The sequence below is a fragment of the Triturus cristatus genome, chromosome 1_2, assembly GCF_964204655.1.
Source record: "Triturus cristatus chromosome 1_2, aTriCri1.1, whole genome shotgun sequence".
Taxonomy (NCBI): Eukaryota; Metazoa; Chordata; class Amphibia; order Caudata; family Salamandridae; genus Triturus; species Triturus cristatus.
In genome coordinates, this window is record NC_140580.1 from 714,916,663 (window position 1) to 714,943,182 (window position 26,520).

Here is a 26,520-nt window from a genome sequence, read left to right on the forward strand (position 1 = left end):
ACCCCTAGATTTTGCTGATTGACGGGGACCTGCTCCATAGCGTGTTTTTGGAGGAGGGAGATCACCTCCTGTTTGAGCAGTGTGGAATGTTCCTGAGACATTGGACGGTGCCTTGGTGGGATATTGGGTGGGGTAGATGTTAGCTCGAGACAGTAACCTGACCGAATAATTTGGGTCACCCATTTGTCCGATGTTATGGACTCCCAGGCGTGGATAAAGTGTCGCAGTCTGCCCCCGACCGGAGTGGGATGGTCTGGGGGGAGCGAAGGGAAGTCATTGTGCGGGCGGGGTGGCAGAACGGGTGGTGTTAGTTTTGCCCCTGCCTTTATTGTTGTTGCCCCTGTATCCACCCCTTTGGTAGCCCTTTGAGAAGGTATTTTGAGGAGGGGACTTGTAGGAGGTAGAGGCACTATCGGTGGAGTAGCCTCTGCCTGTGCTATGAAAGGACGAACGCCGAAAGGAGCGTTTACGGTTCTGGGATTGTAATGCCCCCATAGAATTGCTGTGTCCGTGTCCTTTTTCATTTTTTCCAATGCTTCGTCCACCTTTGGCCCAAAGAGGTGTTGTTGGTCAAAGGGGTGATTTAGTATGGATGCCTGGACTTCTGGCTTGAACCCTGAGATCCTGAGCCAGGCATGACAACGAAGCAGGACACTAGTATTTATGGCTCTAGAAGCAGTGTCCGCTGCATCGAGGGCACATTTAATGGAGGTGTTAGTAATGAGCTTTCCCTCCTGTATTAGGTCATGAGCTTTACGTTTGTGTTTCTCCGGGAGGTGCTGCATAAGAGCCTCAAGCTCATCGTAGTGTGCTCTGTCATAACGCGCAAGCAGCGCTTGTGTATTCGCAATGCGCCAGATGTTTGCGGCTTGCGAGGCAGTGCGTTTACCAGACGCATCTAAGAGTTTTGATTCCTTATCTGGCGGTGGAGCCTCACCAGAGGACTGGGAGTTAGACCGCTTTCTAGCCGTGGACACAACTAGGGAATCTAAAGGAGCAGGGCCCTTAATGTATGCAGGGTCTGTGGGTGCCGCCTTGTACTTTTTTTCTATTCTGGGGTTCAATACCCTGGCCCTGACAGGGTCTTTGAACACCTCTGCAGCATGTTTGGTAACACCCTTAAGCATGGGCAAGATGGCTGTGGACTTATCCTGAATATCAAACGTATCCAGTAAGAAGTCGTCTCCCACTGGTTCGCTATGTAGTTCCACCCCATGATAGTGTGCTGCTCTCTGCACTAAGTGGTGAAACCCTAGTGAGTCCTCTGGGGGAGATGGCCTGGATGGGTAGAGGTCATCTTGAGGCACATCTGGTATGTCAGGGTTTTGGTAATCCTCCCATGGGTCTGGGGTCCCCGGTGGTGTGGGGTCCATTGGGGCGTCCGCTGGATCATAATCTGGATCCCCGTAATCCGGTTCTGGGGACGGGGTTGGGGAGTGATGAGGCAAGGGTGGCGGAGACCTGGGAGGGAGAGGAGGTGGAAGAGGTGGAGGAGGAGGAGGAGGAGGAGGAGGTGGTGGGGAGGGCACTCTGAGAGGAGATGTGGCAGAGTCCTTCCGTTTGGGCGGTGGAGGAGGAGCTGGTGTGTCAAGACGTCGTTTCTTGACAGACAAAGTCAATAGCCCAGTCTTTGGATCCTTTGATAAGGTTTTTTGAGAAGGATCAGGTATAAAAAGGTCAGTTGGCGCCGAATCGTCCGCTGGCGCCGATGTTTTCGGAGCAGAGGATTTGGGTGGTTTCTCGCCATGCCTTTTTGGAGCCTCCGGTTTTTTCGGCGTCGAGGTAGGCTTCGACGCCGGAGCGTCGGTGCTGAGGGATTTATGTTTGTGTTTCGTCGGCACCGAGAGTCCAGGCTTCGGCACCGGTGGCTTCGGAGTCGAGCTGGGCGTCACTTTCTTCGGTGCCGAACGGTGTTTATCGGCACCAGGAGTAGGCTGGCTCGAGCCCGAGCTGCCGTGAGACTTGTGAGGCTTTGACACCGGGCCCGAAGTTGGGGTGATAGAAGCTGCGTGTTTGGTTTTCCCTAGGCCCGAAGGCGAAGGTGTAACCTGAGTCTCTTTGGATATGGGCGCGGGGGTGGGAGGGGGTAGAGTACTCACGACCCTCTGCGCCGGTGTGATGTCCTCCAGGTCGGAGTCGTCGGCCTCAGAAGCGCTGACGATGTCTTCCTCCTGCTCGGTGTGTTGTTGCCCCGAAGCTCCGGTGTCGTCTCCGAAGATTTTCCGGTGGAGCCGCGGTCGATGAGTGCGCCATGGTGCGTCGAGCTCTTCGATCCCGGATGGTCTTTTTTGATCGAAAAGACTTACAGGCGGGGCAGTCTCTAGCCTCGTGTTCTGGAGAGAGGCAAAGGTTACACACCTGATGGAGGTCGGTGTGGGGAAATTTAGACCCACATTTTGGGCACTTTTTGAACGGAGTCCTTTCCATCGGCCGGGACCGGAGTCGAGGAGGGCCCGAAGGCCGGTGCCGATGTGTGGAATCGAGAAAAGTGCCTCTACGAGAGATGAAGAAGATGAAGAAACTCGATGAACGAGGATTTTCCGTCGAGGCTGGAACCGTAAAAGTTCGAAGCCGGAGCACGAAGTATCACATCCGAGCCCGATGGCGGAAAAAAACAATCTGAGGATGGAGCCGAAGCCCATGCGCAGTACGGACCGAAGGAGGAGTCACCAAACTCGTGACTTCCAAAGACTGTCCAAAGAACAAAAACAAACTGCAAACATCCGGGCCCAACACCAGATGGCGATCTATGCAAAGTGTACAATCTGCAGCTCATATGCCTCGAACATATGGTTTACCCTAAGTGCAATGTATCTTTGAATAACATACCTGTCACCATGTTTGCCGACTCGTGTTCCCCATTTACATTGTTAAACATGAAGGATTATGAGTGTTTTGAGGGCCACGGGAGGAATACTTTACAGAAGGCAGATGTTACACCCCCTGGTTATAACAAAGAACCTATTTCGCTCCTTGGCATGAAGGAGATGCGCATTGAGCTCAAGGGCAGGGATACGTATGGTAAAGTGTACATTGTAGAGTCAGGATCCAACCTGTTAGGATGGCAACACCAGAAGGAACTAGGAATCATCCTGGACCATAAAAAGGAAGAACAGGTTCTACTGACTATGGATAACCTGGATGGGGGCACAATTTGCGACTAATTTCCTAGGTTGTTTAGAGAAGAGCTGGGCCTTTTACACGACTTCCAGCACAAAATAAAACTTAAGGCCAACACCAAACCTATAGTACACAAACTGCGTCCTGTACCTCAACAAATGAAGGAGCCCCTAGAGGGAGAACTCAAGAAACTTTGTGACATGGAACTCATACAACCTGTAGAATGTTTAGAGTGGTTGGCGCCAGTTGTCATCGCAGCCCAGGCCAGTGGTGAGGGGATTTGCCTATGTGTAGACTTGAGGAGCCTCAATGAAAGCATATGGATAGAAAGACACCTACTGCCGAACATAAATGAGATGCTCAGCACCATGTCCCAGAAGAAGTATTTCAGTGTCATCGATCTATCCATGGCGTACCACCAGTTTGACCTACACCCTGAGTCTAAACCCCTTATGGCATTCATAACACCCCAAGGTGTGTACATGTTCAGGAGGATGCCCTTTAGATTAGCGTCCACGGCAGCGGTTTTCCAGAAAGTTATGCAACAGATCCTGAAGAGGGTGGAGCACTCCATGTGCTTCCAAGATGATATCTTGGTTTACGGACGCGACCAGGAAGATCATGATAATACCCTCAGACTAGTGTTAAAGAGGCTCATGGATGCAGGGTTAACAGTGCAAAAATCCAAGTGCAAAATAAGGACGACGTCGGTTGACTACCTGGGGCATTCCAATTCAGAAGAAGGCTTTAAACCTAAAAGCAACCTGCTCAGTGCGGTGAGAGATGCCCCATATCCGAAAAACAATGAGGAGCTCAAGTCATTTTTAGGATTAATGGAATACATGGCTAAGTACATAAAAAACTTTGCATCCAAATGTGAACCAGTGAGAGAACTACTAAAACAAAACAAGGAGTTTGAATGGAATGAACATCATAAATCAGTGGTAGATATACTCAAACAAGAGATATTAACCTCGCCAGCGTTAGGGGTATTTGACCCACAAAACAAAATCATCCTCACGACCGATGCATCCAACAAGGGACTGGGGGCCACCTTATCCCAAAGGAAGGGAAAAGAGGAAAAGATTATTGCCTTCGCATCACGTTGCCTGACAAGTGCTGAAAAGAATTACTCTGTAGTTGAAAAGGAGGCCCTGGCGTGTTTCTGGGCAGTGAAGCATTTTAAATTCTTCCTGTGGGGGCTTAATTTCACCATTCATACAGACCATAAGCCTCTTACCTCCATTTTTGCTGTGAAGGGTATGGAAAATTGTACCCCTCGCATTGGGAAATGGATCCTGGGATTAGAGAATTTCAACTACAAAGTCGAGTATGTCCCTGGTGAAGACAATAGGATTACCGATTTCTTTTCAAGGACACCTTTGGAAATGGAGCAACCCGAAGAAATGCTGGACAGTCCTATTTTGGTTATAGAAGACCCAGCCATTACAGAAGAGGAGTGGATGAAAAGCATGGAAGAGGATGAGGTTTTAGGAAGGCTTAAAAATGTATTGAGAGAAGGATGATCAAACAGATGCTGTGATCTGGAAAAGGGACTCAAGGACTTCTGGGAAGTCAGGAACGAGTTGAGCATCATACATGACAGAATCTACCGTCAAAATAAAGTGGTTCCACCTATGAGTCTCAGAAGAAGGATATTGGATCTGGTGCACGAAGGCCATCTGGGATGCAGCGTCACCAAGAGTAGAGTTCGGGCCAACTTCTGGTTCCCCCGGATGGATGCCATGACAGAACAGCTGGTAAAGGACTGCGTCAGCTGTGCCAGAAGTGACAAGTCAAATGTCATGGGTAAGGCCACTCTGTCTCCAGTGATGGTGCCCAAAAAAACATGGGATAAACTAGCCATGGACATTATGGGTCCCGTGGACAACCTGGGGGTACAAAAGAGGTTCATGTTAGTCCTGGTTGACTATACCTCACATTGGGTTACTCAGAAATCTGTTTATCGCATAACCACCAGTACAGTCCTGGATTTCCTAAAAAATGTATTCTCAGGCGCTGTCTCGAAGTTTTCAGGATATTGAAATCTGATTCTAGCATCCCAATAGTATATTCGGTCGCAGGTTTCCTATTTTCAATGTGGTGCACTAGAAGGGTTTACCTGAGATTTTGAAATGTTGCATCGATTGCCCTGCCCTGTGGTGTAGCAATTGTGATAGTATAGTAAACTCCCTAATTATTTTGTATATCATGTATAGTTTTAAATTCAAGAGCTTTTGCTTTTTTATGCACTTTTTTTTTAGCTAATTTATGTATTTATTGCACCACGAACTTTTCGAAATTAATTGTGTAAGCTTTGTCTATTCTTATATCTCAAAAATCCAATGTACTCTAATATGAAAATGTGTGTACAATTACCATTGTTTTTTTTTTTTTTTAATCATGACGGACAGCATGATGCAATTTCAGACTTAAATGTTTGCTGTTGTTGCACTTTTTAGGCCATTTTGACCGAAATAAATCCTTTTTGAATGAATGAATGTATTCTCCAAAGAGGGCATAAGTTCCACCCTAGTCACTGATAACGGTGTACATTTTACGTCTCAACTAATGAAGGAATTCTTAAACAACTTGAACATCAAACACAAATTGACGGCATTGTATTGTCCCAAAGCCAACGGCCTGGTTGAGAGGACTAACAGATGGATAAAGGACCACATACAATTAGCTACTGCTAACGGTCATGACCTTGAATCATCCTTACGAGACTGTTTGTGGGCATATAACATCATGCCCAACATGGTAACAGGAGTTTCCCCATTTGTGTCCCTCAGGGGTAGAGAACCCTGCACCAAATTCAATTCAAGTTGGCTGGGCGGAGGTAGGGCTTTACATCCCAGGCCTGAGGAGGTGGGTAGGAAGGTTGACCAGCACCAAGCTAAGTACAAAGAATGGCATGACAAGAGGAATGGGGTCAGTTTATTTGCTTTAACTCTAGGTTCACTATTTAGGCTTCCAAAATAACTGAATCTGCACTTCGGGACATACATATGGGACTCCACTGCAATCCTATCATGGTGATCCTGGACTCGGAGAACAACTTTATCCTTCAGGCTGATAATTCCAAGACAGGTCCAGGTGTAGCGTTTACTGGAGGCAGAACGTCTGATCAATTGTGCACAAAGAAATAGATGTATACATTATAATAACCCAATTCTCCTAAATCCCTTCTTGCGTATGGTTGTATGAGTTAGTAGGCACGCATACAACTAAATACGAGACGAGATTTAGGAGCATTGGGTTAACCCTCCTTTGACTATGTTCTAGATTATAGTTTGAGAAGCTGAGGGTTCACTCCAATAAATAATTCTCACTCATTCTTATTGTTGAAGTACATTATAATAATACTGATGAGAAGCTGTCTGAAGTTGGACGTAAGATTTGTTTGAGATTTACGGTGTCAAAAGATGCAAAGGGCCAAAATGACAGCCGCAAAAACAATCTCCAAAATAAGGAGAAAAATGTGCAATTGCATTATTCACAGTTTTTCTCAAATATTGACAATTTGAACTGAGTGTAGAATATATGGGGCTGAATTCCTATATGGTAATGTGGATTTTGTGTCCAAATCACCTATTCTAGAATGTTCATTCAGTATGTTAGTGGAATGGGGATAGAGGGATATGCCACAGGATGTACAAAATCATGTATGATAGTATCAGAGTCCTTGCTTTTGTATCAAGAAGGCACCACCTTGGGGAAAAAATTTACAATGGGAAGGATCCTCACCATCTACATAACAGCCCTCAAGTGCTCCGGCCATTCTGTGCCAAAGGAAGCCACCTATCATATATCTAATAACACACCAAACCTTTACTAGTTCAATTACCTCTTGCTGCTGCCGCACTTGTCCCTCCAGTTCGGCCTTCTGCAGTTCCAGCTCTGCCTGTTCATTCTTCAGCTCCTGAATTCGGTCCTGCAGTGCGCCATTCTGCTTCTTGGCCTCTGTCATAGCCTGACGGGCTGCATCCAGCCGTTCCTGTAAGAAGCCATGGAAAGATCAGGGAATTTAAGTGGTTCCTGCATACTGCCTGAAGGGATTCAAGCTAGACGTGTGAGACATCTTTGTAACAGACAGTTAGCAGTGCAAGAGAGTTAAGCAACATGTTGTGGGAAAGGGGAAACGTGTTTATAGTGCCATGAAAAACCAGGTACATGTATAGTGAGATGACCTTACAGCTCGGACTTTTATTTTCTAGGAATAATAAGACCCAAATGTGGCACCCTGTGAGTGTGGAACGCTGACCTAGTGAAACTCACTTGCAACACTTTGCTTTCATGATGTTGGTTAGTGAGGCTTTCCTTCAGAGTTCTTTGAGTTATCTATAGAATGCTATGCTATTGTTCTGTGGATGGTGAAACTCGCTTGCAGAACCAGGGGTGCATGCTTTGTACTCATGCCCATACTCATGCTCTTGAAGTAATAGCTATAGCCTACAGTACCCATTATTTACACTCTTGAGGTAGGGATATTTAGATCATGTGGTGAGAATAGGGCTTCTCACCTGCTGCATGGTATGCTCATGCTGAGAAGCAGTAGAGCTGACCTGTGGCCCACTGAGTGGGGATATTCATCTGTAGAAAAATGTGTTCAGTCTTTTGGGGTAATTAGGATGGCATGTCGCACCTAGCATTCATGCTGCAGCGATGGGTGTATTCACAAGCAGCATTTGGTGGTCCTTTGACCCTGATGCTAGGTAGGTCGCCCCCCTAGCCATCGCACGGTCCTCCCCGTGATTGCTGCTGTGCTGTGCTGATTTGCTGCTGGGCTCCGTGCTTCGTCCACCCAGCCCGCCCCTAGCTTCTTGTGCCTTCAACCCTTCTTCTCCCTCGCCCCCCTTCTTGCCTTCTGTGCCCAGCGGTCTGCTCTCCCAGTCCGCATTTTGGCTGCACCTGTTACTGTATTTTGTATTTTGTTACTGCATTTTTTTTGTACTTGTGCCTCTTCCTTCTGTGTAAAATTCCTCCCTTGTATCTGCATTTTCTGCTTATTTTGTGCCTTCCGTCGTTATTTTCCCGCGCCCCCCTTTGCCTTCTGTGCCCTCCCGCCTCGCCCTCCGCTTCCCGCCGCTGCTCCCTGCGGCCCCGCCCCCCCGCCGCTCCCAATCGCCACCCCGCTCCAGCCTCCCAGCTGCCCCTCCCTCCCTCAGCCCCTCATAATGGAGGCCGCGCAGCGGCCGCACGCGCCGCTGGTGCGCCGAAGGCGCGCCCAAGGCAAGCCCATCTGCGCCCGTACGCGCCTGGACCACGCCCAGCGCCAGGACCCCTGGCCCCCCGTGTCGCCAGCCCACCTGACTAAACTACGACGCCACCGCCCTCATCGCACTCAACACCGGCCGAACCCCCGCCTGTCACCGAGCCACCCCTAAACGTACCCAAGGACCCTTCACCTGCCTAGCCTGCAAATTCACCTGCATCCGGAACTACCCCGCACCCGCCAGACCAGGCCCCAGCAGCAACCACCTCAAGCGCATCCTGCTCAACACCCGCTCCGTCCACAGACACGCCGTCGAACTCTGGAACCTCCTCGACACAACAGCGCCGGACGTCGCCTTCCTCACGGAAACCTGGATGAACGCCTCCTCAGCCCCCGACATCGTCATAGCCATCCCTGACGGCTACAAGATCACCCGGAGAGACCGCACCAACCAAATTGGAGGAGGCATCGCGATCGTTCACAGAAACACCATCCGCATCACGACCAACTCCGACGACACACTCACCGCCGCCAAGCACCTCCACTTCCAGATACACACCGACCCCATGACCACCCTCAGAGGCACCCTCATCTACAGACCCCCGGGACCGCGCACACAATTCAGCGAAACCATCGCAGACTTCATCAGCTCGCTTGCCCTCACCTCTCCAGACTACATCCTACTAAGGGACCTCAACTTCCACCTGGAAAACTAAAATGACAGCAACACCGCTACCCTCCTGGACAACCTCGCCAGCCTCGGACTCAAGCAACTGGTAAACACTCCGACCCAATTCGCCGGCCACACGCTTGACCCCGTCTTCTCCTCCAGCAACTACATCTCCTTCAGCCACTCCACCGGACTACACTGGACAGACCACAGCTGAATCCACTTCAGCTTCAGAAAAACCACGACCCACCACCACCCGCATCAGGCCCCCCAAAGAGTCTGGAGCAAGATCACCACCGACCAGCTCACCACTTCACTAAACCAGAACCCCCCCCACCAACACCACGGACCCCAACGAAGCAGCCCGCAACCTCAACCAGTGGCTCACCAACTGCGCCGACGCCCTCGCACCACTGAAGAAACACCCCATCAGACCCGGTAGCAAGAAAGCCTCATGGTTCACCGACGACCTCAAAAACTCCCAAAAATCCTACCGAACCCTCGAAAAAGCCTGGCGCCACGACCAGTCAACAGAAAACATGACAGCCCTCAAGAACGCCATCCGCAATCACCACCAAATGATCCGCACCACCAAAAGAACAGCCTTCAGAGAGCGACTGGACAACAACTCCCACAACAGCAAAGAACTCTTCAGCATCGTAAAAGAGCTCTCCAACCCCAGCGCCAGCAACAACGACATCACGCCCACCCAAGACCTCTGCGACTCGCTGGCCTCGTTCTTCCACTGCAAGATCGCCGACATTCACAACAGCTTCGGCAACCAGACCACGCACCCCACCACCCCGACAGCACCTCCCACCACCACCCTCCGCACTTGGACCCTCGTCAGCACTGAAGATACCATCCTTGTGATGAACAGCATCCACTCCGGCTCCCCAGCCGACCCCTGCCCACACCACATCTTTAACAAAGCCAACACCATCATCGCACCCCAACTTCGGAACGTCATCAACAACTCCTTCGCATCTGCCACCTTCCCGGAGGACTGGAAGCACGCGGAGATCAGCGCCCTCCTAAAGAAACCCACCGCGGAGCCCACGGACCTCAAGAACTTCCGCCCCATCTCGCTCCTCCCCTTTCCCGCTAAAGTCATCGAGAAGACAGTCAACAAACAGCTGACCGCATTCCTCGAGACAAACGGCTCCCTCGACCCATCACAGTCCATTCCGAGCAAACCACAGCACCGAGACCGCCCTCATCGCAGCCACAGACGACATCAGGTCCCTGTTCGACAATGGGGAAACAGCTGCCCTCATCCTCCTCGATCTATCAGCCGCATTCGACACTGTCTGCCACCACACCCTAACAACCCGCCTCCACCACGCAGGGATTCAAGGAGAAGCTCTGGACTGGATCACCTCCTTCCTCACAGACAGAACTCAGAGAGTCCGCCTCCCTCCCTTCCGATCAGCGGCCACCAAGATCATCTGCGGCGTTCCTCAAGGATCCTCGCTCAGCCCCACCCTCTTCAACGTCTACATGAGTCCCCTCGCAGCCATCGCACGCCAACACAACCTTAACATCATATCCTACGCTGACGACACCCAGCTGATCCTCTCACTCACCAACGACCCCGCCACGGCCAAAGCCAACCTCCAAGAAGGAATGAAAGACGTCGCAGAATGGATGAAGCTCAGCCGTCTGAAGTTGAACTCGGACAAGACGGAAGACCTCCTCCTCGGAACATCCCCATCCGCCTGGGACGACTCCTGGTGGCCCCCGGCACTGGGCACCGCCCCCATCCCCACGGACCACGCACGCAACCTGGGTTTCATCCCTCACGATGACCAAGCAGGTCAACGCCGTCTCATCGTCCTGTTTCAACACCCTGCGCATGCTCCGTAAGATTTTCCGATGGATCCCCACCGAGACCAGAAAGACAGTCACCCATGCCCTCGTCACCAGCCGACTGGACTACGGGAACGCCCTCTACGCTGGAACCACAGCCAAACTACAGAAAAGACTCCAACGCATACAGAACGCCTCCGCACGACTCATCCTGGACATCCCTCGCCACAGCCACATCTCTGCCCACCTGAGAGACCTGCACTGGCTCACCGTCAGCAAGAGAATCACGTTCAGGCTCCTCACCCATGCACACAAGGCCCTCCACGAATTGGGCCCCACATACCTCAACAACCGCCTCACATTCTACACACCCACACGCCAACTCAGATCTGCCAGCCTCGCCCTCGCCACCGTCCCACGGATCCGCAGAAGCACCACTGGAGGAAGATCCTTCTCCTACCTAGCAGCCAAAACTTGGAACTCCCTCCCCACCCACCTTCGGCTGACCCAGGACCATCCCACCTTCAGGAGGCAACTCAAGACCTGGCTCTTCGAGCAGTAGCATCTCCTACCCCCACCTCCCTACCCCCAGCGCCTTGAGACCCTCACGGTTGAGTAGCGCGCTTTACAAATGCTATGATTGATTGATTGATTGATGCTCTATTACTGACCTGCAAGATCTTGTGCACATAGTCTGTTGCAACATATTCAACTGTAGCACACAGAGTTTATGCTCTGAGGATAGAATATTCATCTGCAGTACACTGTAGTCATACTCTGGGGGTAGGGGCAGTCTCCTGAAGCACCATGAGTTAATATTCAGGTGTAATAAGAACGGCCTGCAGCACTGAGTGCTCAAACCATTGAAGCATGATATTGAGTTAAATAATCAGAGCTGGAGAACCTCTTCCGCACTCATCCTGTGGTTCGGTAAGACTGACAAATAGCACACAGTGTTCATGCTGAAGGATTGGGGATATTCACCTGGTGTTCATGCTCTTGTGGTGGGTATATTACATTGTAGACCCTGTGTGCATTCTCTGAAATGGACATATTAATCTCCTGCACTTGATGTTCATGCTCTAGCGGAGGGCATATTTGCCTGCAGAACCCTGAGTGTAAACTCTGGAGAGGGGATATTCACCTGCAGAACCCTGAGTTTATGCTCTTGAGAAGGGATATTCGCCTGCAGAACCCTGAGTGTAAGCTTTAGAGAGGGGATATTCGCCTGCAGAACCCTGAGTGCATGCTCTGGGGAGCGGATATTCACTTGCAGAACCGTGAGTTTATGCTCTGGGGAGGGGGTATTCGCCGGCAGTAACCTGTGTTAACACTTTGGTGGTGAGGATATTTACCTACAGAATACTGTCTGCACACTTGGACGTGGGGAAGTGTAGCTCCTGGTTTTCAAGCTCTGGGGGGTAATAAGATGGGGTTGTAGCACCTAGCAGCCATGCTGAAGGGTGTCTGGAGATATCAATGTGCAGCTTTCAATGGTCATCCTCTGGGGATAGGGATATACACCTGAAGAACCCCAAGTTTATGCAATAGGGGTTAAAGGACTGGCTGTACACTACTCTCTCTTGAGAAATGGATACACACCTGCAATACCCTGCGTTCATGCTCGCTGGCTGTCAGCATCTTCTGCAGTTGCAGACTCTTCTCTTGACTCGTGGTTGTGCTGGCCTGACCCTCGGACACCAAGGCAGTCAGGCTTTGCACTTTCTCTTTCATGGTCCCTTCGCTTTCCTCCGCCTTTGCCAGTGCCGCAGTGAGTCGGTCCACAGAAACCTGTCGTGCAGCAGCTTTCATCTCTCCCTCGGTCACCTGCCAGGAAATAACCAAATACTCACTGCCAACACCAATGTTACATCTAATTTTCAAATTATATTAAGCTATTTTTAACATGAATCTTCATTTTGGAAGCAATGAAAGAATGTTTTTAAAAATGCATGTCTACTGTGTCTGGTATTGTCTACACTGTGAAAAGTACAGTTATAGAAAGTATGCTTTTCATTTATGACAAACAGACAAATTAAGTGTAATCTCCATTTCGTTCAGAACAACTCTATAACGTTTATCCACAGGCCTCAGGCAACTCACACTATCTTTCCATGTACCTCAATTTAGTCAGACTCACTTCATGACGTCTGTCCTTCTCCTCCAAGTGCTCACACTACCTGGCCGCAAGTCTGCATCACCTGGGCAGCAAGGGTCTACACTGTTACTCTATGCTAGGACTCTGGCAAGGGGAATAAATTGGATAGCACTTGCCACCATGAAATTTCCAAGTTCAATAGTTGCAGTAGCCAGATAGGATCGTGGTCTTGCAGGACAGCTCGCCGGGGTCTCATGAGATGTTTTACATGAAAGTCACTGAGGCTATGCTTACCTAATTTCACTATTCTTGGGGCTATGTTCATTTAACTCTTCTATTCTACCACTGTTTTTAAATCTTATTTTGAAAACAATTATATTTTTCCTCAAAAAAGTGATGTGCGCAGGCAACCCACTCGCCACCTTGTTGAACATGGAGTAATGCCTTCACCCCAAACTTTTGTGATTTGTAAACGGTGTACCATATTACTTTCAGCGTGCAAAATCACTCTTGCCCCTAGGATTTACGCTAGTTCTATGCTATGGACCCGTATGTGTATACTTAATAATTCTATGGTGTTATTAGTGATGTCATTACTGACATATTTAATGGTGTCATTTAACATGTCATGAGTGATATATGTGAGGTCATAAGCAGAGCATGGAGGGGGTGCAATTTATAGTTAGCTCAGTAAGGTATAATTGTAAATATCAGTGTTTATTTGTTTCTGAAAGTTATTTTTTATATTATTTCAACACCTAACTCTAACCTCACTTTAATCTTTGTTTTTTCAGTCAGCTTCTAGTGTTTTTTTAACATTACCTCAGATCTTATTACAATACCTAAATATAACATCACTTTAACCTTTGTTTTCTTCGGTAAATTTCGTATTTTTTTTTACGTAAGGGAAATACCCAATAATGGGTAATTTTAACCTTTGTTTTTTTTCAGGCTTTTTGATCATATTCAGCCAACTCCCGCAATGCACACAGCCTTCGATCTCTGATCAGACCCTGTGTCCAACCTTGCTACGGGCAGCCAATCGCCTGCTGGGTACAGCCTTCACACTTGCACAGAAAGAGGTTTCCCACAGGGCCTGGCCTGTGGACAGACTGTATGCCCAAACCCATAATGGCCACAAGCACTCACTGCTAGCAGTGAATTTTCTGCAGTTCCTGACTTCGGACCATGAACTGCACCCAACCCCACTGCGATCGACCATCCCCTGCTGCGAATGGTCTTTGGAAATTCACAGCAGGAGGCTGGCCGCAGGGACTGGTCATGCAGTACCGAAAGGGCTGACAGGAGAAGAAGCTCCCTTGACCAATCAGAGGGTCCTATTTATTTCTAATTTAGGATAGCTCAGGGCTCCAGAAGGAGCAACCATTCAGGTATACCTCATTTTCAACCCCTTCAAGCCCAACCTGAGCACCTCTTCAAATACAAATTTCTCGAAAACTGGCAGCCACATTTACACAAAATCACAAAAGCCACACTGTAGAAGGGTGGCTTTTTGCAGGTTCACTCACACTTCTTCCACTCACTTTTTGATGACTTTAGGTATTTAGGCTCCAGAGTAAAGACTCTGCACACTGGGGACTGAGGTCCAGTGCTCAGTGTATGTGCTCTGATCTCTAAAAATGTTTACAAGTGAGTTCACACTAGCTAATCCCTAATTGGCAAGGCTATTTACATGTAAGTCTCTATTACTCAGAGTACGTTGGGCCTGGGAGTTAGGGTGCCTTTAGTAGACTGCAGCACTATTTGTGTCAACACTAAAATAGCAAGTAAAGATTTGGGGTAGACCTGTAGTAAAAAGATATCCCAATTGGACACCCTTATTGGAAAGTTTAACTCACCTGTAAGTCCCTAGTATATTGTACGCGGGGTACCCAGGGCCTGTAGGTTAAAGTGTCACTAGTGGAAGCTGGAGCACTTAAATGTGCCCCATTGCTGTGGCAAATTAAAACATGAAAGTGGAGGCACTGTCAAACTCGACCTGTCAAATTGATCCTTTTGATAGGCCCAACCCTCCCTATTTATAACCAATAAGTCATCCCTAAAGCCTACCCTAATTGCCCAGAGGGCAGGGTGCATGGTTCTAAATAGCAGTCCATGTAAAACTGTTGTTATTTTCACATGTCCTGGTAGTGGAGAATCTCCAAAGGAAAGCTGGTAGTCCCATTGGACAACATTGGGTGACTTTGAATATTTCTAATAAAGTGTAACTTCCCAAAGGACCTAGCCAGAAGCATGCTTCAAAGTGTCAAATTAATAATGACATGAAATCCAAATTATTGCATAAGTCGGATTTAACATAACTATTTTAGAAAAGTAGCTTTACAAGCTTTACTTTTCAAAGGTGTCTAAAATGCCACTGTTACCATTTTCTGAATATTTGTAGATGGCAAAATAGTGCATTCTGCGATAGTCTGAAGCCACACTTCCCAGGAAGTAGTCACAAGGAGGGTGGGATTGCCCAGGGGAGCGGCAGCCCTTTTGGTTGAGTCCTCACCTCACACAAGCTTGTGCAAAGGATAACATTTGCAACCCTGCCAAGTAAAATCATATCACTGCATGCCTCCAGGAAAACAGAAGAAGGACTTGGTCCTGCAGGACTCCTGGACTGCACAAATAGAGGCTGCACCAAGGAAGGCTGTACCTGCTGTTTGACCTATTAGGAGCAACCCCAGGGGATGGACCTCCATCCGCTTGTACCCAGGACAGAAGAATGGTCTCCAGGGACTAGTTGGCTAGTCTCCTGACAGCTACAGGGCCACAAAAAGGTACAATACTTAACCTGCAGCACAAAGAAAAGGAAATCCCAGTTGTCCAGTTCCAACTGGTTCTGCCATGGACCCTACTGGTGCATCCCGGGAGAGTGATGTAAGAAAGTGGCTCTGTATATACTGTTCCTTAATAGGTACAGGGTGTACAGAGTCCACAGTCCCCCAGGGTTTGACAGAGGTTAAAGTTAGATATAGATAAAGTTAGATATAACCTTACTCTCTAAAGTGGTAGCTTGGTCGAGCAGTAAGGCAGTATCAGAGGACAGTGTAAAGCATTTGTTGTACACACTCAGTCAGCAAATAGTCTCACACACTCAATAACTGAACTCTAGGCCAATGGTTTATATATACAAAAATATATGCTTATTTTATTTTAGAACCATTTTAGAACCAACACTTGGATTTAAAATATACTTTATCAGCATGAGATGTTACATATAAATACTTTTGCAATATGCAATAGACTTTTGTAAACAGTTACAAGTGGTTGCAGTAGGCAACCCTATTTTTAAACACAACAATGCATTGAGCTCAATGGTAAATTCAAGTTATTTGCAACAGATTACTTTTTAGATTACTTTTGGAATTCCAGGACTGGATCCTAGATTCAGACCTGGGTCAGTACTCAGAATCAAGTGATGAAAGTCGACTTAATTACTGTAATGATTTTTAAACAATATTTCGCTATTTTAAAAGTTGACACTGGTGAATATTTTAAGATTTGAAAAGTCCATACTTAGAAGAAATTTCAGGAAAAAGCCAGTCAATGTTACCCTATGAGGAAAGTAGAGTTTGCGGTTTAAGGGTAAGTACTCGACTGGCAGAGTTGAGGTTCTGGGCATAGACTCAGGGGCCCCCAGGGTCAGGTAGGTACAGTTGGTTCACCCTCAGCGGCTCTAGGGCGGCCGGGTGCAGAGAGAGTTAGGCCCAATGTTATCCTATGAGGGATAGGGGGGGCCTTGGTTGGTGGCTGCTGACTGGCAAGCCACGCGGCTGTGGGAGCTGGGCTCCTGGTCACTTACTCAGGGCAAGTGGGGAAGTAGGTAGGTGTCGAGTTTTCACTGCCAGGGCCACTCGGGCGGCTGGGTGCAGAGTGCTTTTGACACTTCGGGCGCTCAATTGATTTCAATGGGAAATCTCCGGTTTAGAAAAAGACTGCAAGCTCGGGGACGAGGACACTTCAGGTGCAACCACCACTTCGAGAGGTAAGTTGGGTAGTTGGAGGATAGGTAGGTACCCCTGGATTGGGCACAGGGGGCCATGGGGCGCCGCGTGCAGGGGTGGCTTTTGGTGTCGGGAAATCTTACCCTCTGTTGATCGCGGTTGGGGGGCACCTTGTTCTGAGGCTCCAGGCTTCTTCAGGAGTGTCGAAGGAGGTCCTTGGGTGCCGGACTCGGGGTCACAGTCGCCGTGGGGTCGTCCTCAGGGTCTTTGTTCACTCCGGCACTGGCCAGGCTTGGCTGGTGCAGAGTGTGCTGGGTTCGCGGTTCCGGGCTGCTGCCAGGGATTAGAGAGGGGTTTTGAGTAGAGCCTCTACTCATGGGAGTCCCAGGGGCTTAGAGCCAAAATGTAGCCAGGTCCTCCGGGGTTGGTGAGGTTGCTGGCCACAAGAGATGCCGGGTTGGAGCAGGAGCAGGTTCGAGGGTCGACAGGCCGGTAGGGCTGGGGCCAAAGCAGTTGGTGTCTTCCTCTTTTCAGCAGCTGCAGAGCAGGTCTTCTTTCTTCTTGCTCTTTGTAGTTTTGAATCTGGAATCTGGGGAAGGAAGGTTCAGGGTGCCCCTAAATACTAGATTTAGGGGCGTTACAGGTAGGTGAAGGGCAGGGACCAATGGGTCCCTGTCCTGGGGTGGGTACACCCCCTATCCTACCTCTCTCCTGTGGGAGGGGGGCAGTAGCCTAGTCCTGATAGGGTAGGGCTCCCCATCTTCAAGATGGCGAGAGCCCGGAGATGTGCTTCACCTCGCCTCCCCAACCTGAGGGGTGGGATTGGCAGGCTGGCACATCCCCTGCCCTTATTTGTGGTTTCTGGCCAAAGCTTCCCGCCAGAGTGGGGGGTTGCAGGGGCCTGGGGAAGCTCACAGAGGCGGCATGCCTTTGAAGCTTCCCCCTGCCCATCCTGGGGGAGGAGATGTAGCACCTCGCCCAGGATGTGCATTGTTGCAGGCCCAGTAGAGCAGGGGCTCTCCTACCCAGGGGTCCAGCAACATGTCTGCTGGGTGGCAGCCTAGGCAGCCTCAGAGCAGGCGTGGATTGTAGGTTAGGTTTAAGGGGGCACCTCTAAGATGCCCTCTGGGGTGCTGGGTACATTAAATCCCACACTGGCATATGTGTGGGTTTAATGTGCTCAGAAGTTTGATACCAAACTTCTCAGTCCTTAGTGTTGCCATTATGGTGCTGTGGAGCTCGTGTTTGATGGGCTCTCAGCACCATGTACTCTTAAATGGCAGCACTGCACTTACAGTGCTCAGGAATGGACCTGGGCGCTGTAGGGGCACCGGGCTCCTGCTCCTGTGCCCACACCATTGGCATAAGGCACCCAGCTAGAGGGGTGACTGATGTATGCCATGGCAGTGTAGGTGATGGGCATGGCACACGGGGATGTGTGCCATGTCGACTTTGTTTTTGTCTTGCACCCAAACACTCAGCCTGCAAAGGCAGTGTGTGTGTGTAAGGGTACAGGGCCTCTCAGGGTGGCACAAGGAGTGCTGCAGCCCTTAGAGGCCTTCCCTGGAGTGGCGATGCTCATTCGCTCTTCTCTCAAATTCCAACTCCTCTCATACCCTCCTATACCTAATGTCGACTATCTGGTGGCTCGTTCACTTAATCTCTCAGCGCCTCTCACTGTTGTTCTTGTGTATCGTCCCCCCCAACCCATGCCCTCCTTTGTTCCTTCCCTCCAGGACCTCTTGGCCACACTGGTGGTCAATAATTCCTCGGTCCTTCTGCTTGGCGACTTCAATTATTGGCCAGGCGATATCAGGGAAGACTCCTCCTCTAAAGACTTTTCTGCTACCCTCCATTGTCTTAATTTCACACCCTATGTCACAGCTCCCACTCATGTTCAGGGTCATACCCTAGACCAAATATGGTCCACTTGTTCTAATATTTCCTCCCTTCTCATTTCCCCTTGTGTGTGGCCGGATCATTTTAACATCGTTTTCCATTTTTCTCGGCATGGCCTCTAAGCCCCCACCCCTTAAAAACCTCTTAGCCCGAAACTGGAATTTGATTGATCTTGACGCTCTCACGCGCACAATGGCCTCCTCTGCCCCGGCTCTTAAAGATCTCTCTCTCGATTCCCAAGCTGAGTCAGTTCGCATCTGGCTCGCTTCTTCTTGCGATCTAGTCGCACCGCTCAGAAAAGTAAAAAAGGTTCGTACCTTTGACGCTCATAAATGGTTCTCTCCTGAGCTTAAAACGCTCAAACTTGATCTCAGGCGGTCGGAACGCCTCTGGAGACGTAACTACAGTCCATCTCGGCGCGTCAAATACAAAACACTTCTTTCGGATTACAAAAAAGCGATCCTCGCAGCTAAAACTTCCTACTTCACTGGAAGAGTGGCTTCAGCTGTCAATAAACCTCGGGAAATTTTTTCCCTGGTTCATGCCCTAGCCCCGTTCCTTCACAAACCCTTTGCTCCTCACTCAATGATTTCTTCATTGATAAAATCATGAAGATCAAAGCCAATATTCCCTCTGTCTCTCAACCTCGCCTTGTTTCTCCCTTCCCCCCTCCTCTTCCCTCCTTTGCCTCCTTTCCTCCCATATCTTTGGAACTATTTTCTAAACTCCTGGCCAAAGTCAGGTCAGGTTCTCCTGCCGACTGTGCGCCAGCTCGTATCCTTAAAACTCTATTCACCAGCTGTTCTGCCCCCCCTCTTGCTCTTCTCAACTCTTCTTTGACTTTGGGCTCTGTTCCCTCTTCTTTTAAATCTGCTATTGTTCTTCCCATTCTGAAAAAAACTGGCATGGATCCTTCTCTTCCCGCCAACTTTCGTCCTATTTCCCTACTTCCATATCTTGGCAAAATTCTTGAGGCACATGTCACCTCTTGCCTCTCCTCGTATGTTGAGCAGAATGGCCTTTTGGCATCTCATCAGGCCGGCTTCCGCCCGGGTCATTCCACGGAGGGAGTGGTCCTTGCGGTTCTGGATGAGCTCAAGGGGAAAGCCGATCTTAACCTCCCCCAAGCCCTGGTCCTCCTCGATCTGTCCGCTGCATTTGACACGGTCGACCACTCCATCTTGCTCGACCGTGTCAGATCAGCTGGTATTCGGGGGTGGCCTTTTCCTGGATAGCATCCTTTCTCCGGGATAGGTCCCAGGCGGTTCATCTTTCTGGCTTTGCGGCCCCCTCCCGCCCGGTCACCTGTGGCGTTCCCCAGGGCTCCTCTCTTTCCCCCTTACTCTTTAATCTTTATATCCAACCTCTTATCACTTCCCTTCTTGAGCTTGGAGTCTCTGTTTATAACTATGCCGATGACCTACAGCTCATTTTTGATGTATCCTCTTCTCCTGTTTCTCTTCCTAAATTTTGTTCCACTTTAGTTTTTATTTCTGAGTGGATGAGCGCTAACCATCTGAAACTCAATCCTGATAAGACGGAACTTGTCCTCACTGGTGGTCCTTCTAACTCTTGGTCCCCTGAACACTGGCCCCTTTCTTTTGGCCCCCCTCCCTCACCTGTCCCTTCGGTCCGTACCCTTGGCAACAAAGTCAGTCATGATCTTTCGATGCATAGTCAGATTAGCTCGGTCGTCTCCTCTTGTTTTTTGTCCCTTCGTCTTATGCGGAAGATCTCTCGGTTCTTTTCTACGGATGCCCTTAAAACCATAGTCCTGGCCCTTGTCATCTCCCGCATTGACTATGGCAATGGCCTGTACGTAGGCATTCCCGCCTTTCAATCACGCAGACTTCAGGCCATTCAAAACCAAGCTGCTCGCCTCATTCTTTCCCTTCCCAAATCCTCTCACATCACTCCTGCCCTTAAAACCCTTCATTGGCTTCCTGTTCACTTCCGTTCTTTTTTCAAACTGGCCTGCCTAGCCTTTCAGGCCCATTCCCGCTCTGCCCCCTCCTTTATCTCCTCTCTCATCTCTCCCTATGCACCTTGCCGCACTCTTCGCTCTTCTTCTCTCTCTCTCTTACACATTCCTCGTTTCCGCAAATCCAGGACCGGAGGCACTCGCTTCTCGGTTTTGGCTCCTCAGCTCTGGAACAGTCTTCCCCTCTCTATTCGCTCCATCCCCATTTACTCCCATTTTCGTAAAGCTTTAAAAACCTTTTTTTTTCTCTCAGGCTTTTTCCTCCTAGTCCTTCGGTCCGATTGATGTGAGTCCTGATCAGGTTTCAGCGCCAGGAAGCCGCTTGGCCGCAGTGCGCTTTATCAAATACTTTTTTCATTTCATTTCATTTCCCTGGTCACAAGGCCCTGGGTACCTAAGGTACCATTTACCAGGGGCTGACATGTGGCCAGGGTTTGCCAATTTGGGTTTGGTTTGTTTTAGGGTAGGAACATAGGCCCTCGGCACCTGATTGGCAGGAGTCCAGGGCACACTCAGTCAAAGTACATTCAGCAATTCAGCAAAAAGTGGGGGCATACCATGCAAGAAAGATGGCACTTTCCCACAAGTGAGTCCTGACTACTGTTGTCCCTTAGGTCCTAAAGCCCTTAGAAGTAAGCCTGAGTGAATTCCTTCTGCCTCACCCCAAAAGTTGGGAACTTTTTCAAGGATTTTTTGCTCAGAGTAAAGATTGGGACCAATATAAGAGCCATTCCGCCAAAGGTGCATCGCCAGTCGGATTTAAACCCGCCAGTTTTTCCCGCTGGAGGCAGCACGACTTCCAGAAAAATCTTTAAGTCCCCTTGTGGGGGATTTCAGCCAAACCAATGCTGAGGAGCATGCTGTTGACATCGAGCCCTCCATCGAATCCGGCAGACAGGCCACACCGTCGACAAGAAAAATCCTCAAAGAAAAAGATTAGGTCTGAAAGTAAAGATTTCACCGGGATGTACCTGGTCCCTTTATTCGAACCGTGCTCCATTGCGGTTGGCCTTAAATTTTGACTTTGACCAAGCCTAGCATAACCAGATGCCCGCTGATGGCGCTTTGTGTTTTTTGATTCTAGATTCAAGGTTGAAAGCTACATTTTTCTAAAAAATCGTATCTCCCTTTCCCAACAATGGATTTTTATCATTTTGGTGCCATTTTAAAGATTAATTTTCAGGCTATTTTTATAAATTGGAAAGGGATTTTTATTGTGTTGGGTTTCTTACTTTTCAGCTGTTTTGGTGGTGTTAAATGCTTTCCAGATCTTTTCTCCTAAGTTAAGCCTGACTGCTCTGTGACAAACTGCCAAGGGTTGCGCTAAGGTTCAATTTATTACGACCTAACTGGACATTACATGCTTTGTGAGTAAAGTTCAAGCTTTTAGACAAATTTAGTTTAATTCCACTCAGATGTTTTTTCTGTATTGGAGAACAAAGATTCCAATGAGAATTACATGGGAAAGGAATATGCTACTTACCAGTATGCATCTGTTCTTGGCATGTAGAGCTGCAGAGTTGTACACTTAGCATAGATCGCCATCTGGTGTTGGGCCCGGATGTTTGCAGTTTGTTTTTGTTCTTTGGACAGTCTTTGGAAGTCACGAGTTCGGTGACTCCTCCTTCGGTCCGTACTGCGCATGGGCTTCGGCTCCATCCTCAGATTGTTTTTCGCCAACAGGGAAATGATGGAGCGTAGTAATAACAGTGAGAAACCCATGTGTGTTGTATCTAAATAAGATGTACTGGAACGGATACAGGTAGCCGGGGAGGCGGGTGGGCGTGTACAACTCTGCAGCTCTACATGCCAAGAACAGATGCATACTGGTAAGTAGCATATTCCGTTCGAGGTATATGAGCTGCAGATTGTACACTTAGCATAGATTATATAGCAGTACCCAACCTTAGCGGCGACCACCGGTATCCGTTACAGTGGTTTGAAAAAGTGTCTTTAGTACAGCCTGGCCCACCCTAGCTTGCTGCTTGGAATGCACATCTACACAGTAATGTTTTGTGAAGGTGTGCGGTGTTGACCATGTGGCTGCTTTGCAGATGTCATCTAAGGGTATGTTCCCTAGAAAAGCCATAGAAGCCCCTAACTTTCTTGTAGAGTGGGCTTTAGGCGGAACAGATAATATTCATTTTGCCTTTTGATAGCAAATTTGTATGTACTTTACAATCCACCTAGCTATCCCTGATTTAGAGATGGGGTTGCCTTTATGTGGTGGAGAGAAGGAAACGAACAATTGTTTAGTCTTCCTGAAGGGTTGCGTTCTTTGTATGTAGTACAGCAAAGCCCTTTTAACATCAAGTGTGTGTAAGGCCCTCTCTGCAACAGATTGAGGTTGCGAGAAGAAGACAGGTAATTCCACCGATTGATTGAGATGGAAGGGGGAAATGACCTTGGGCAGAAACTTCGGATTTGTGCGAAGTATGACCTTGCTGTGATGTATTTGTAGGAAGGGTTCCTGTATAGTGAACGCTTGTATTTCACCAACCCTTCTAAGGGAAGTGATAGCTACGAGAAAAGCTGTTTTCCAGGTGAGAAACTGTAGCTCACATTTATGCATTGGTTCGAAGGGCGGACCCATTAGCCGTGTAAGAACTAAATTTAGATTCCATACAGGGGAAGGTGGTGCCCTGGGAGGAATTACTCGTTTAAGGCCTTCCATAAAGGCTTTAATAGCGGGCACTCTCAACAGTGATAAATGCTGTCTGTTTTGTAGATAAGCAGCGATTGCTGCTAGGTGTAGGCGTATGGATGAATATGCCAGGTTACACCTGTGAAGATGGAGCAGATAGCATATGATGTGCTGTATGGATGCATCTAAAGGGTTGATTGTATTGTTACGGCAGTAAATTACAAATATTTTCCACTTTGCGGCATAGCATGCTCTAGTGGTAGGACGTCTGGCTTCCATGATGATGTTCATGCAATCAGGGGGAAGGTTAAGGTATCCAAATTCTAAGATTTCGGGAGCCAGATCGCAAGGTTGAGCTGAGCTGGGTCCGGGTGCCTGATTTCTCCATGGTTCTGGGTTAGGAGACATGGGGATAGGTGCAGTTTTTGATGTGGTACCACTGATAGTTGTAGTAGTGTGGTGTACCACGGCTGCCTGGCCCACGTCGGAGCTACTAGAATGAGTGTGAGGGAGTGTTGTTGTAGCTTCCTTACCACTAATGGAATTAGTGGGAGAGGTGGAAAGGCGTATGCAAATCTGCCTGACCAGTTCATCCATATCGCATTGCCCTTGGACAATGGGTGTGGGTATCTGGCGGCGAAGCTTGGGCATTTTTTGTTTTCGTGGGTGGCGAAGAGGTCTATCTGAGGATGCCCCCACTGTTGGAAGAATGGGTGAAGAACTTGTGGATGCAGTTCCCATTCGTGTAGTTGTTGCGTTTGTCTGCTGAGCAGATCTGCCATGGTGTTTTGTACGCCTGGAACGTGCTGTGCCAGGAGAAAGATGTTTTGGGGAATTGCCCATCTCCATATGCTCTGGGCTAAGCGGGAGAGCTGGGGAGAGTGTGTCCCCCCTGTTTTTGGATATAATACATTGCAGTCATGTTGTCTGTGCGAATGAGGACTGCTTTGCCCGAAATCTGTTTTTGGAAGGATTTTAGGGCTAGAAAGATCGCCAAGAGCTCCAGATGGTTGATGTGGAGCGATTTTAGCTGTGACGTCCATAGACCTTGCACCGTGAAGCCTGGCTGGTGAAGCAGTTGGATGGTGCTGTTTGTATGTTGCACACATTGGTGGTAGGACGCGGCTTTTATCAGCCAGTCGTCTAAGTAAGGGAAGACGTGAATATGTTGACGTCTGAGGTGTGCTGCCACTACCGCTAGGCATTTGGTAAACACCCGTGGTGCGGTGGTAACCCCGAAGGGGAGAACCGTGAATTGGTAATGCTGCCCGTCCACCACGAACCTGAGGTACTTCCTGTGAGAGGGGTGTATTGGAATGTGAAAGTACGCGTCTTTCAGATCCAAGGTAGTGAGAAAGTCTCCCTGACAGAGGAGCGGGAGGACTTGTTGTAGGGTGACCATGTGGAAATGGTCTGAATGTATGTAGGCATTTAGAGGCCGGAGGTCCAGAATGGGCCTGAGGGTCCCGTCTTTCTTTGGTATTAAGAAATATAGGGAGTAGACCCCTAGATTTTGCTGATTGACGGGGACCTGCTCTATAGCGTGTTTTTGGAGGAAGGAGAGTACCTCCTGTTTGAGCAGTGTGGAATGTTCTTGAGACATTGGACGGTGCCTTGGTGGGATATTGGGTGGGGTAGATGTTAGCTCGAGACAGTACCCTGACCGAATGATTTGGGTCACCCATTTGTCCGATGTTATGGACTCCCATGCGTGGATAAAGTTTTGTAGCCTGCCCCCGACCGGAGTGGGATGGTCTGGGGGGAGCGGAGGGAAGTCATTGTGCGGGTGGGGTAGCAGAACGGGTGGTGTTAGTTTTGCCCCTGCCCTTATTGTTGTTGCCTCTGTAACCACCCCTTTGGTTGCCCTTTGAAAAGGTATTTTGAGGAGGGGACTTGTAGGAGGTAGAGGCGCTATCGGTGGAGAAGCCTCTGCCTGTGCCACGAAAGGATGAGCGTCAAAAGGAACGTTTAGAGGCTTGTGTTTGGAGTGCCCCCATAGACTTTGCTGTGTCTGTGTCCTTTTTCATCTTTTCCAACGCTCGTCTACCTTTGGCCCAAAGAGAGTTTGTTAGTCAAAAGGGTGATTGAGTATGGACGCCTGGACTTCAGGCTTGAACCCTGAGATCCTGAGCCAGGCATGGCGACGAAGCAGGACACTGGTATTTATGGCTCTAGAAGCAGTGTCGGCTGCATCGAGGGCACACTTAATGGAGGTGTTTGTAATTAGTTTACCCTCCTGTATCAGGTCATGAGCCTTGCGCTTGTGTTTTTCGGGAAGGTGCTGCATAAGAGCCTCAAGTTCGTCGTAGTGTGCTCTGTCATAGCGCGCAAGTAGCGCTTGTGTATTTGCAATGCGCTACATGTTTGCAGCTTGGGAGGCGGTGCGTTTGCCAGACGCGTCTAGAAGTTTCGATTCCTTGTCTGGCGGTGGGGCTTCTCCTGAGGACTGGGAGTTAGCCCGCTTTCTAGCTGTGGAGACAACTAGGGAATCTAAGGGAGCAGGGCCCTTAATGTATGCAGGGTCTGTGGGTGCCGCCTTGTACCTTTTCTCTATTCTAGGGTTTAGTACCCTGGCCCTGACAGGGTCTTTGAACACCTCTGCAGCATGCTTGGTGACACCCTTAAGCATGGGCAAAATAGACGTGGATTTGTCCTGAATGTCAAATGTGTCCAGTAGGAAGTCGTCTTCCACTGGTTCGCTGTCCATGTCCACCCCATGGTAGTGTGCTGCTCTCTGCACTAAGTGATGAAACCCTAAGGAGTCTTCTGGAGGAGACGGCCTGGATGGGTATAGGTCGTCCTGAGGCATATCAGGTATGTCAGGGTTGTGGTAGTCTTCCCATGGGTCTGGGGTCCCCGGTGGAGTGGGGTCCATTGGGGCGTCCGCCGGGTCATAATCCGGGTCCCCGTCATCCGGATCTGGGGACGGGGTCGGGGAGTAATGAGGTAAAGGTGGCGGAGACCTGGGAGGGGGAGGGGGTGGAGGAGGTGGAGGAGGCAGAGGAGGAGGTAGTGGGGAGGGCACTCTGAGGGGAGAAGTGGCAGAGTCCTTCCGTTTGGGTGGTGGAGGAGGAGCCGGAGTGTCAAGGCGTCTTTTCTTGACAACTAAAGTCAATAGCCCAGTCTTT

At 49.2% G+C, this 26,520-nt stretch overlaps 1 protein-coding gene across 2 annotated transcripts in view; it reads right to left on the reverse strand.

The window, feature by feature from the left end:
- The window catches only part of CROCC (ciliary rootlet coiled-coil, rootletin), a 435,495-nt gene that overhangs the window by 94,602 nt on the left and 314,373 nt on the right, over nt 1-26,520 (reverse strand). For both annotated transcript variants that reach the window (XM_085608590.1, XM_085608589.1), the window contains 2 exons: nt 12,420-12,644; nt 6,971-7,120 (listed from right to left, as the gene is read on the reverse strand). In XM_085608590.1, the coding sequence (XP_085464716.1) occupies nt 6,971-7,120; nt 12,420-12,644 (375 nt within the window). The remainder of the gene's footprint in view (nt 1-6,970; nt 7,121-12,419; nt 12,645-26,520) is intronic.